Source organism: Sebastes fasciatus, chromosome 10, assembly GCF_043250625.1.
Source record: "Sebastes fasciatus isolate fSebFas1 chromosome 10, fSebFas1.pri, whole genome shotgun sequence".
NCBI classification, from domain to species: Eukaryota; Metazoa; Chordata; class Actinopteri; order Perciformes; family Sebastidae; genus Sebastes; species Sebastes fasciatus.
In genome coordinates, this window is record NC_133804.1 from 16,618,142 (window position 1) to 16,631,806 (window position 13,665).

At 38.9% G+C, this 13,665-nt stretch overlaps 2 protein-coding genes across 2 annotated transcripts; both read left to right on the top strand.

The window, feature by feature from the left end:
- Positions 1 to 425: 425 nt before the first annotated feature.
- On the top strand, positions 426 to 8,390 carry slc25a43 (solute carrier family 25 member 43). The gene is made up of 5 exons (XM_074648546.1): positions 426 to 898; positions 3,473 to 3,714; positions 3,864 to 4,036; positions 7,053 to 7,187; positions 7,680 to 8,390. Exons 1-5 carry the CDS (start codon positions 627 to 629, stop codon positions 7,890 to 7,892), a joined length of 1,035 nt encoding a protein of 344 aa, XP_074504647.1. The 5' UTR covers positions 426 to 626; the 3' UTR covers positions 7,893 to 8,390.
- Positions 8,391 to 10,617: 2,227 nt separating this feature from the next.
- slc25a5 (solute carrier family 25 member 5) lies at positions 10,618 to 12,697 on the top strand. The gene is made up of 4 exons (XM_074648548.1): positions 10,618 to 10,837; positions 11,500 to 11,986; positions 12,077 to 12,217; positions 12,305 to 12,697. The coding sequence occupies exons 1-4, from the start codon at positions 10,727 to 10,729 to the stop codon at positions 12,460 to 12,462; spliced, it is 897 nt and encodes a 298-aa protein (XP_074504649.1). The 5' UTR covers positions 10,618 to 10,726; the 3' UTR covers positions 12,463 to 12,697.
- Positions 12,698 to 13,665: the final 968 nt, after the last annotated feature.

Below are 13,665 nucleotides of genomic sequence, written 5' to 3' on the forward strand. Positions count from 1 at the left end.
ATCTACGATGCATGGGGTCAAATTTGTCTCAGGTTAATAAAATGCACAGAAAATAAACTGCAAATAAATGCCATGAATGGAATGAATGAATACGACCTGTTTAACATTTAACTAAGTTGAAACTATTTGTAGGCAGGAAATACTCATAATCATTGTTTAAAAGTTTAAAAGTTGTCATTTATAAATCATGTTTTTGTATGTCAACATATTATATGGATGTATTATTATTGCTGTTAATATTTTACTCTAGTACCTTGAATGAATATTTATATTGTAGTATTGGTATTTTTACTAGAATAAAAGGTGTGAATTGTTTCTTCCAACACTGTTTATAAATATGAACATCAACATACTGTAATACTGTGTGTAGTGATGTATTTGAAGACGTTTTAAGACCAAGAGCGTCCTCTAGTGTTACAGAGTGAGACGTGACTCCAGCATCACAAGCTGACGTGTTGTTGTCACATGACACCGCTGGTCTGGGGACAGAAGAGACAGGAGAAACAGGAGCGACAGGACACCTCCTCGGTCTCCACAGTTAGATGTCTCTAACCTGCATAAAGAAGAAACCGAGAAGACTGAAACCACCTCAGGAAGCAGACAGTCCAGTTTAGGGTCAAACAGTGATGGCCTCGGTTAAAAAAGACGACAGACTGACGAAGTCTCAGAGCTTTGCGTGCGTCGGGTTCAGCGGGTTCTTCAGTAAAACATTCACCTCTCCTTTAGAGGTGGTCAAGATTAAAAGCCAGGTGGGCACTTTTCACTGTAAGAGGAGTCTCTGGCAGAGTTTCCGCCTCATCTACCAGAATGAGGGACTTCGAGGGTTTTGGAAAGGAAACCTGGCCTCCTGTCTGCGGTTGTTCCCCTACACCGCAGTTCATCTCACCACATACAAACAGTAAGTAAAGTTTAATCTGTCGTCTTATTAACTATATTAACTATAACTATAACTACATGTATTAACTATATTAACTTAAGCAGTGATCATCAGGTTTATTGTTGATGGTTTGACACGATAAAACAACAAGAATGGCTCGTTTAAATAGTCTGTTTACTTCCTTCCGTGCTGCTAAAGATATACTTCCTGTTTTACCGAACGAGGCGCACCTTCTACTTTCAGCCAATCAGAAGGCTGCATTTGCTCAGTCGATATTTAAAGTGACGAGGGTTACGCCCGCCCTGATTTATGTCTTACAGGTCTGTTTTCCTCAGTCTACACCCAATAGTCTCAACATGATGTTTTGTAATGATAAGTTGATTAGTGAATGGAAAGAAAATTAATCAATAACTATTTTAGCAAATAACTGTTGTCGATCAGTCTAGAGCTGCAAAGATTAATTGTTAAGTTGTAAACGAAAAATAAATAAATAAATCTCCAAATATTTTGATAACTGATTAATTTGGTTTAAGTAATTTTTTCAGAAAAAAAAGTGAAAATTCTCTGATTCCAGCTTCTTCAATGTGAATATGTTCTGGTTTCTTTACTCCTCTATGACAGTAAACTGAACATCTTTGAGTTGTTGACAAAACAAGGACGTCATCTTGGGCTTTGGGAAACACTGATCGACATTTTTTTAAATTGTATGTATCTATAGACATATATATCTATATATATATAGATATAGATATATAGATATATAGATATAGATATATATAGATAGATATAATAGATTATTGATTCCTGGGTGCGATTTTATTGTAGATGAAAGAATTTACAGTCAGTAAGGCAAACTCATTACAATAACAAAGTTTCACCCTCAAAACTGAGCAGATATCACAATAGACATAGAGAATGGAAAATAAACCAATCAATTAAAAAAAGCACGACATAAATAAAACAAAGTTTAAAAAAAGGGATTAAGTGATCATTGGTTATAGGGTCAGATCATTTTCAAGTAATATATCAATATTTTGATTGATTTCTGGGGGAGATGACATTAAGTTCTCATCATGAGCGGAAGTGTTGCCTGTGAGGCTGCATTCAGGGCATACTACCACTCCAATATTCCTCAGGGTTACTACAGGGCAAACATGCTGCAGCATGCTGATAGCATGTCTCATATATAAACATGCAGGGCAGCAAGGAGCTGTGTCAACAGTAATCTATGAGTCATAAATATTAACTGAGTGTAGTGAAGCTGCTGCAGTCTGTGTGTACCATAGTACCCTCTCTGGATTCAGGTCACGCGTGCATGTAAACACCAACCCAACCACTGCACTGTACTGTACTGTACTGTACACTGTGTTCCAGGAAAATAAAGCCACTTCCTCTTTTGTCACACACACACACACACACACACACACACACATTTCTGGTGACCTTTCTTATTTGTCATGGAAACACTAGGATCTGCCATGAGAGATATAGTTAATGTTTTTACATTGATTAAAAAGGTGTTTATCTATACATTGAACTAGGGCTGCAACACTTATTTTGATTACCGACTAATGTGTTTGCTTGTAAAGAATTTTTTTTTTTTAAATAACTGATTACTAATTTAGTCAATAAAATGTCTAAAAATGGTGATAAATTCCTATCACAGTTTACCTGAACCCAAGGTGACATCTTACCCAAAGGTATTCAATTTAATGCTGAAATGATTAGTCAGTCATTAGTCGGGCTGCAGCTAACGATTATTTCATTGTCGATTAATCTGATGATTATTTTCTTGATTAATTTATTAGTTGTTTGGTTTATAAAATGTCAGAAAATGGTAAAATGTTGATCAAAGCCCAAGATGACGTCCTCAAATGTCTTGTTTTGTCCACAACTCGGGAGATATTCAGTTTACTGTCTAAGAGGAGTAAAGAAATTTGAAAATATTTATATTATAAATATATGCCAACTTGGATGTATAATGATATTCTATTATATTTATATTAAGAAGCTTGAATCAGAGAATTTTGACTTTCCGATTTGATTAATCGATTATCAAAATAGTTGCCGATTAATTTAATAGTTGACAATTAATCGATTAATCAAATAATTGTTGCAGCTCTAATCAATAGTTTACAGACAGAAAATCAGTCAGTTTTGATAATGAATAACTAAATGATTAAGCGATTTACAGCAAACATCATTGACAGATTAAGATATAATGAAAATAATAGTTTGTTTCAACCTGAACAGAATAAAGCAGCAAATCCTCACATTTGAGAAGCTTGAAACAGGAAATGTTTGGCTTTTGTTTTGCTTGACAAATAATTTTGATTATTAATTGTTGACAATTGATTTTCTGTCTGTCGACTAATGAAATTAATCAATTACTCGTCTCAACACTGAACCAAAGAAATACATTCGCAGAGAGGGGTTCTGCTTATTGGACAATCAGGTGAATAATAGGTTTGGAAACGACAATAAAAACATCAAACATAAACAGAATGAGTGAACTGAAAAACCTCCATCTGTCCAATAATGCCGTCACTTTCTGATCAGTTAAGTGTCATTAATGTTGCCTTCCTCTGTGTCCAGGATAGTCCACCTTCACATGGATGAGCTGGGCTTCATCTCTCAGTGGAGAGCCATATTAGCCGGTGGACTGGCCGGCGTTGCTGCAGCTCTGACCACGTACCCTCTGGAGGTGGCAGAAACCAGGCTCATCGCTCAGAACTGCAGACAGCCGACGTACATCGGCGTAGCTCACACTATCTCAAAGATCTACAGGAATGAAGGGCTGCTTGCTCTCTATAGGGGCTTTTCCCTCACTTTACTGGGTGAGTTTGCATTCTCATAGGAGTCATGTAGTTCTGGTGGTCCAGAATATTTAATATCCACCTCTTATTAAAGGCATTTAGTCTTCCCATCATTTGCTGCATAATAAAACATTTTACTGTAACTTACTGTACATTTCATTTGTCTACAGGTGCATTTCCCTTTTCTATCGGATGCTATGCCGTCTACATGAACTTGGACAAACTCTGGCAGGAGCCTCCTTTTCGCTTCACCCCCCTCCAGAACTTCATTAACGGCTGTCTCGCAGCGGGAGTGGCCCAAACCCTCTCCTACCCTTTTGAAACTGTAAAACGGAAGATGCAGGTAATTTACCACCAGAACACTTCACTTCCTCCATGTAGGTTATGTTGTTTTAGGAGAACTGAAACAGTGGATCTGGCCACAAATCTGAAATTTCACACGTTTAAAGGGGCCTTAAATGAATGGTTACATCAAGTACAATGTGGCATATTTTAATTTTAAATATTTAACTAATGTCAACATAATAAGAGCATGTTGACATACAGTAGCTACCCTACCGCCCACTGTTTATAGGTGGATTGTATTGTCTGCACTTGCTGTCTTGTGGAGTGTTAAGTGTTACTACTAGACTATACTAGAGCTCTGGTTCCCAACCTCAAGGTCCCGGCCCCCACCAGGTGTCGCCAAGAATCACAGGGGGTCGCGAGGCCTTCTTGATTTCTTAAATACATTTGGCCTATGTCTCAGCAGTTCATTCATTTCTGTGAATAAAAGTAAAAGTTTGGATTATTATTTAAGATGTAAACTTAAAAAATAGAAAAGTACGCAGATAAAACTACTAAAGATCTAATACAACAACGGCCAGGGAGAAGAAAACACTAAATTTGTCCGAAAAAAGCCTATTAAGAAAGTATGATTGTTAAAAATTCCCTGAAAAATACATAATACACAGAATTGTATTAAAAGTTACTAAAAATAACAGGAAAACTCATCTCTGATGCAATAGTCACAGAAAACAATCTGCTCAAAATTCATCCAAATAGCTCGTTTTACACAAACTTCCTGCAGTTTTTGCGTTCACTATTTAGGATAATTACTCAGTTTATCAGTTGTTCTGTACTGTTATTGTTATGCATTGAATATAATATTATATATCCAAGAAATGTGTCACTTAGTCAGAGGTTGTCAGTTTACTCAATGACAGAGAAGGAGTCCTTTAAGAAAAAAGGTTGGGAACCGCTGTACTAGAGGACCACAATAGACATAAGCCTTCTGGTTTTATTGTGTTTTCATCCTGGATGATTTTTAATGTATATAATGACTGCTGTACAGTATTATGTGCTTTTTTAATCAACAAATAATAAAAAAAAAAAAAATCAAAACCCATTAAAAAAACTAAACAAATAAATAAATAAATAATGCCAGTATAGGAAAATAAATACATAATTAATACATATGACATCAAATTCACATTTGATAGAGTTGCCTTCTATATTAATAATATACTTATATTCCTAGAGATCTCTCTATGTGACTGTATTCACCGCCATAGGGATAATGCTGGAAATAATTTAATAAATATTTCAATTAAATCAACTAGTCCTCTTCAGATTTATCTATTATGACTCTTTATAAATTGTTTCTTATCATTCTTACCTGAAATATGTTGGAAAAAACTGTAAACAAAACACAGCAGGTCATGTATCCTGGCTGTATTACCACATTAAGTCCACAAGGAGGCAGTTGACGGGTACTTAAATTAATTTGAGCCTTTCCTGGTTTCACTCAATGTTTTTGAACATGGAACATTTTAATTCTTACATCCAAATAATCTAAGCTTTTCAAATTGACCTTCAGAATAATTTAGCCCATGTCTATTTATAGAGCCAGAACATTTTCCATATGTGTTTATAAAACAGCTTGGTCACAGAAAAACACATGGTTCAGAAACACTTTCCCCTGAAATGATGTTTGAGATGTTGGGGAGGTCACATGGGGGGAACAATGGTGCTGTGCAGAGGACAGCATACTACATCCGGTTTTATCCGCCTATTATTAGCTACCACAAGATTCAACAGCAGCTGGGAATGTGATGTGTCCCGGGCCTGCAGAAGCCATAGATAAGTTCTCTAAAGATAGCCGGTCACTATCAGACAGCAGGCAAGGTGACGAGTAGTGTATGTCCAGTTCACTGAACCATCACAACCATGTCACCTGACTATAAAGAGCAATGTTACATAATGATTTAACTTGGAGATTCAGCTTTTGTCTCAGGGTTAAACATTAGAAGTCAGGCAGAGAATAGATGATAGTAAAACAGCTGAGGATGTTTGCAGAAGCTTTGGGTAGCTGTGTATTGTTTAACTCACTGGTTAGCTTAATGGTTCCTCAACAAATGACGCTGTTTGAACAGTCTAACACCCTTATGGCTGCGTGTCCCCTCTGGGAACCTTGAAACTTCTAAAGTTACATTTTCTCTGTCACACAACAGTCAGCCTGAAGAGTTGTCAGTGTGGATAACACACACAAGAAGCATTGAGACTGTCTCATACAGTTTGAGTCTCGTGAGCTTTAATATACTGTTAACTTTAGGGCTACAAGTAATGGTTATTTTCATTGTTGATTAATCTGTCAATTATTTTCTTGATTAATTGATGTGGATATAGTTGTTTTCAGTGTTTCCCAAAGCCCAAGATGACATACTTAAATGTCTTGTTTTGTCCACAACTCAAAGATATTCAGTTTACTGTCATAGAGGAGTAAAGAAACCAGAAAATATTCACATTCAAGAGGCTGGAATCAGAGAATTTAGACTTTATTTTGCTTAGAAAACTACTCAAACCGATTAATGGATTATCAAATTAGTTAGTGATTAATTTAATAGCTAACAACTAATCGATTAATCGTTGCAGCTTTAGTTAACTGACATAGGCCTAATTATTTATCTCTTCTTAAAGCTTCCTTATACATTTTGTAATAGTGTTGCTTATTTAAATTTTTAAATAAATGTTATATTTAGCCGATTTGTGCAGGTTAATTGCTATAAAAGTTAAAATGAGAAGTTGATTAAATCAGTAGATACCTTCCCAAACAAAGAGACACACACACACAGTGACAGATATCAGAGTTAATCATAGAACAATGCTAGATAGAGCAGGAGTGTCAACCTCCCTTCATTGCACTACATATTATCAAAACGCTGCTGACATACATGATGTATAAAACTTAATTAAATCTTCCCCAAAATTGCAATAAGTTCTATCCATCTTGTCGTGCGTCTCTTGACCTTTTCTGGTTATTACTTCACAGACACATAATGACATTTGGCTGATTCACTGCTGTTCCATTCTTCTCTCAGGCGCAGAGTGCTCGTCTGCCACATTTTGGTGGCGTCGACGTCCATTTCAACGGAATGATTGACTGTTTCATACAGGTTGTAAAAAGCAAGGGCGTCCTCTCACTGTGGAACGGCCTCACCGCCAACACAATAAAGGTACCGTTTCATTTATATATTATTATTATTTACATCTCAGTCATATTTCACTCTCTATCAAACATATGGACTGCTCTACTTCATCTTGTGTTTGGAACTGAAATAACTGCTCATGCTCAGGAACATGAGTGACTTGATGACCGTGGGGGAGTTATGAACTACGTGAAATGGGGGGGGCATGGAAAGCAATGTTCAGTGTGTAATTCATATCATGAACGTCACGAGCAAGGTGAGCAAAGTCTGTGTCTGGAACAGCATGCTCTACTCTCCTATTTCAGCTGCAAATAGCTGACGATAGCTGGACGCTGTTTTACAAACGTAAGGCCTTGTCATGAGCAGCTTTTTTTTTTTACCAAACTGTCAACATGAATGAAAATAAGTTGCAGACACACTTTTAGTAAACCAGACCACAACCTTCTCCGTGTTGATTTATGGTACATTTAATCACGTGAAGTGTGGGAAGACGCTCACCTCCATCTCATTCCCTCTCAGATTGTTCCCTACTTTGGCCTTCTCTTCACCTGCTTCGAGATGTGTAAGCAGATGTGCCTTTACCGAAACGGGTACATCGTCTCACCCCTGAGCTACAAACTGGCGCCGGGGGTCGACCAGAGCCTCGGGCCGTCCGAGCTGGAGGAGGCCAAGCGCTACTTGAGAAACAGGAACTTTGAGTCAAGGGGGTCGTCTTTGGGAAACCGCTGGTGAAACTTCACTTGAGAAACACAGACTCCTGACCACACTGAATGAGATACTTCAGAGGCTTGTGTCTGTAATAATTACATAACATTTCATAAAAGGTGTTAACATGCATTTACATTATGTCCAGTCAATCTAACGGTCTACCTCTTTCAGAAACATTACTTTATCTGACAATATTATTTGTTAATGAATTGTTCACTCACCCTTCATGTCTTTCCATGACGACTGTTTTTAACCAAATATTATTATGTGCCTTCTTGTGCATTAACTATTTATTTTTGGGCTTATTTCAGTTATTGATACCAAATGGTGCCATATACTGTAGTTTATTCTAATAGGATGCAAATGCTCTCTTGTGTGATAGATTATATTTTAATGTATAATGAATGTAAAAAATGTTGATCCTTCTTATGTTTGAGTAGGTTATGATCAATCATGTGAATGTGCTAACATGGATTGTGATGAAAGAAATGTGCTTAAAACATTAAAACACATTTTTTTTCATTTTGAAGTGTTGTTTTGTAAATCTTGATTATATACATTAGATTATGTAAGGGATAATGCTGCTATAAAGAAATAACACACCGTACAACGCCGTGATTAACCAATCAGAATCGACTATTCAACAAAGCCGTGTAATAAATATTTATAATATGGCTTAACCTTAAAGGATTTGGCGGCATCTAGTGGTGTGGCTGCAGATTGCAACCAGCTGAGTACCCCTCCCCTCAGTCTTCCCTTTCCAAGTCTGCAGTAACGTGAGCCGCTGACTGCAAAACCATGGTAACTGCGTTCACCTCGCTCAGAGGCCATCCTTACCGTAATAACACTACTTTAGGAGCAACGGAAGTCAGACGGCGGCTGGCGGTACCACAGTTTTGTACTGTACGGCTCACGTTACCACAGTTTCACAAGCATGTTGGAGAGCTACGATGGCCTTCTGGTAACGTAAAAACATGAAAGGCTCTATGTAGAACCAGTGTTTGGTTTGTCTGTTCTGTGCTACTGTAGAAACATGGCGGAGCAACATGGTGGACTCTGTCAAGAGGACCCGCTCCCTATGTAGATATATTTGTTTTACTATGTCTAAAATTATTGATAGATACATACGAATTGTGTATTTTACATTACTGTAATTATTTCATCTAATTTGGTGCCACTTTTTAAGCACATGGAGAGTTTTTAGGCAATTCTCCTTCACATCCCTTTGCAAATTATATAATGTATCTTTTTGATTTTTATAATGCGTAAATAAACAAACAATATAAACAGCTCATTTTAAGCTAATAAAAACATGATTCTTATTTTAGATGATTATACGCTAAAGTAAACATACTTATTGTATTATGTTCCATTTCTGCTAATAGATACCTCTAAATGAAGCTACACATTTAAGGCAGATACAACTACCTATGCATTGTTGATGCCTACTTTCCTCTGTTTAGGATATTTTATTCTTCATTTTTGACATTTACTTCAGTGAATGACTCCATTTTGTCCTCTAGTAAAAAATGCATCTTAATGTCTGCTACTCGTGTAAACTTGTTTCCAGTGAATATTCTTGTGAAAGTTTGGTGATGTACACATGGAATTACATTGAATAATCCCAGAGAAGGGAAAACAAAAATGAAATAAATACATAAATAGATGGATAAAAGAAATAACAATAATAATAGTAAATAGATCGGAAAGGAGTATACATTATATACCTACACACACCTATATATACCCATCTCAATCAGGCAGACTTGATATTTAGTTAACCCTCCTGTTGGCTTCCCGTCGACCATGCAACTTTTGTCTTCCCAGGTCAAAATTGACCCGGTCTGGTTTGACCGTTTATAAAGCATACAGTATAACCTATCACCCAATTCTGTGTTACACCTTTTTGGCCAACTTTATTCCCAATTATTAAGTTTTGCACTTTTTGGGGGGGAAATTAAGGTTAATAAACCTAATTTCCATCAAATTATACCTATTTTCTTTAGTAAAAAAAAAGCAGATATTATGAATTATTTTGACTATAGTTATTATCAGAGGAACATAATGTTGATGGATTATCACATACTGGTATATGTCAACTTTTAGTCAGAATACTGTTTTGAAAGCATTCCATTTTTTTAATAGCAGCATATAATGACACTTGTGGTCTTCCTGTCAATTTTGACTCGGGAAGACCACAGATGCTATAATAATAAAACACCCACAATTCAACAAAATTAGTGGTCAATATTTTTGCAAAGACCACAGTAGGCAACCATTCATGTTATTTTGTGGCAATTAAAGAAATTCATATTTATGATATAATGAAGTTTGAAAATGGGTCAAATTTGACCGGAGGACAACAGCAGGGTTAATATGGTGGAATCAGTCAGCTGATTCAATCATGTCCTCCTCCATACTGTGGGAAACTGAGTGACAGCCAAAGGACATTAACAGATGGGATGACCTTTATCCAACTTTACGCCTTCGGCTGCTTCAAACTGACATTTGACTCCACTTCCATCTAAAACTTTATAAAAGTTGTGTTGAGATGTGATTCAATCAGTTTTGAGTATCTGTACAATTTCTTATTATATAAGTGAGATAGTGAAACTTTTTTGTTTTTGTTATGTAGTTTTTACTTGAGTGATGAGAGAGAGCACCAAATCTGAATCAAAGGACATCACTTAGCCCCGCCCACCTCCTCTGTAGGCCGACCAATCAGACGCGAGAGTCGAAGTTCACAGCCTCTCTCCTCTTAAATCGGCTCTCTGAGAGGTTGTAGTCGGCCATTTCACCTCCACCGGCAACGAACACCATCGACTTAGTGACGGGAAGGTGTCTGATAACATCTGAAGATGAGTGAGACAGCGATCTCCTTCGCCAAGGACTTCTTGGCCGGCGGTATCGCCGCTGCCATCTCCAAGACAGCTGTAGCCCCAATCGAGAGAGTCAAGCTTCTCCTGCAGGTCAGTGTTAAACATCAGCATTGTCTCTCATGAAGTTGCTGCTGCTGTTTTAGATGCTGCCTGCTCGTGTATGCGACACAAAAACTGGTGTCAATTTTGCAGAATTTTCATGCAGTACTTTCTAAGGGATGTAATGATATATTGTGGGAAAGGATGTAAAGATGCTGCATTGTTAAGAGTGTAAACTCAGTGAATCAGAGCAGCTCTGTCACAGATTGCTGCAGGCACAGATGATGAGGAATGAGCATAAAACCCAGGAGGAAGCATCAGACCTGTTACATAATGCACTGGCCAGCCAGCCAGCAAGCTGCAGGCTTCCCAGGCACTACGCAGAGTGTTATTTAAGCCAGACATGACCATCTACAGTGACTATATGGTGTTTAAAAGTGCTCATCCTCCATGACAGGTCTTTAGTTTGGCTTGACAGCAAGCAACCAAGGTCACAGGAAGGTGTAAATGGCCATGGTGGCTCGCCACTGCTGCTTTGGGCCTGCAGGGCTGCAGGAGGAGGGGCTGGGAATTGTTGAATGGGAGCCATAAGAGTTGTACTCTCATACTGCAAATGTCAGACAGACACATGGGAGTCATGATCAAACTTGCCACACTTATCCTGCTTTCTTCATCAGATCTAATCTCTAATTGTATCTTTGCTTTAATTACAGGTACAACATGCTAGCAAACAGATCACAGTCGACAAGCAGTACAAGGGCATCGTCGACACATTCGTCCGTATCCCCAAGGAGCAGGGCTTCCTCGCGTTCTGGAGAGGGAACCTGGCCAACGTCATCCGATACTTCCCCACTCAGGCCCTCAACTTTGCTTTCAAGGACAAGTACAAGAATATTTTCCTGGACGGCGTGGACAGGCACAAACAGTTCTGGAGATACTTTGCAGGTAACCTGGCGTCCGGCGGCGCCGCCGGTGCCACGTCGCTCTGTTTCGTCTACCCCCTCGACTTCGCCAGAACGCGTCTGGCCGCCGACGTCGGCAAATCAGGAGGGGGGCGCGAGTTCAATGGCCTGGCGGACTGCTTGAAGAAGATCTCCAAGTCTGATGGCATCAAGGGGCTCTACCAGGGCTTCAGCGTGTCAGTGCAGGGCATCATCATCTACAGAGCGGCTTACTTTGGCGTCTACGACACGGCGAAGGGTGAGTTTTCATTATCAGGCGTTGCAAAGCTTGATGTGTCTTGTCTCAGTGGACTTTAGTTAACCTTTCTGATTGACGTTTCTCTTGCAGGCATGCTTCCAGACCCCAAGAACACGCCCATCTTTGTCAGCTGGATGATCGCTCAGTCTGTGACGGCGGTCGCTGGATTTGTGTCCTACCCCTTCGACACCGTTCGCCGTCGTATGATGATGCAGTCTGGACGCAAAGGAGGTAACAAACACAACAAAGTCTAACTTCCTGTTTTTGATGCTGTGTTAGTAGAATAAACGTGTGACGTCTCTTGTAATTCCCCCTCAGCCGACATCATGTACAGTGGCACCATCGACTGCTGGAGGAAGATCGCGCGTGACGAAGGCTCCAGGGCCTTCTTCAAGGGAGCCTGGTCTAACGTGCTCCGAGGCATGGGCGGCGCCTTCGTGCTTGTCTTGTATGATGAGCTTAAGAAAGTCATCTAAGTTGTTGTTTGTTAATGTTGTGAAGTTAAACTGTAACATATCTTGTACATTTGGAAGGACTTACACACTATATTTATAGGGACCAGCTAGTATTTTCTACTAGTTGTACTGAGGGAATCTGCTCTTCTCTTGGCCCATGCTCTTTTCTTCTTGTTTAGCCTTTCACCAGAATGTCATTCCCTGAACACAGGAACCTTGCTGAAAAAAGAGAAATAAATGCAACCTACTGAGTAAATATCCTGCCGTGTTCTGTAATATAGTGTCATGTATGAAGTGGTACCAATACACACGGAGTGACCGAGTGTCCTGGCGGCTCAGTCGTGTTTTTGGCAGCCTCCTGTGTGTAAATGTAAGCTTAGAGCTGCAGACGTCTCCCAGGTTGTAGTTGGGTATGAGCCAAAATCAGCTGAGGAAGTTGACCTGCTGACAATATTTCAACCAAGGCATGAAAAGTGATACGCAAGAAGTCAGGTAGTGTGTTTCACATATATTGATAGTTCAGCTGAATACTTGTGACTTCCTGCAGAAAAGCAGCCAGGATTACCTGTCGCGAGGTGGGTTAATCCAACAGTCTAAATATACTATTATCTCCTTCCAACTAGTGTGACTTTAACCTTGAGCTGTTTAACCATTCACCAGTATCGCACACCTGTTCCAGTTATGAATTATCCATGTCATGTGATCCATAGATCTCTTGTCGATTTAACGTGTGTAAAAGCTTAACTCCAGCTACAGCAAAGAAGCAAAGGGCACCCAGACAGATTTTAGGTTGGTGTTGATGTGTATTTTAAAGGGTGAATTCCTCCCGGTACATGATCTGGCCAGCTGTAAAGAAGCACATGATTGTAGCCCTCACAGGAAAAGGACATTGTGTACTTCTTGGCGTCTCTGACCAGGGTGTGTACTGGTCATTCTGTAATACAGATTGGGATCTTTGTCCAAATATGGGACATTTATACAGCTCTCCACACTTGGAAGTTTCTCTATTTGACTTCTGAAGGATCTACAGTGGTGCACATTTAAACTATTTGGACTCTGACACATTGATATCTCAGTAATATACTGTCCCGTTGTATTAAGAACTACATGCTGACTGTGAGGTCACTTGGCAGCTTTGATCAGCCGTTTTCATTGACCAATTAAAGAGCTGCTGCCCCATGTTAACATTATCTATCTATTTCGACTTAAAAAAAACGAAGACGC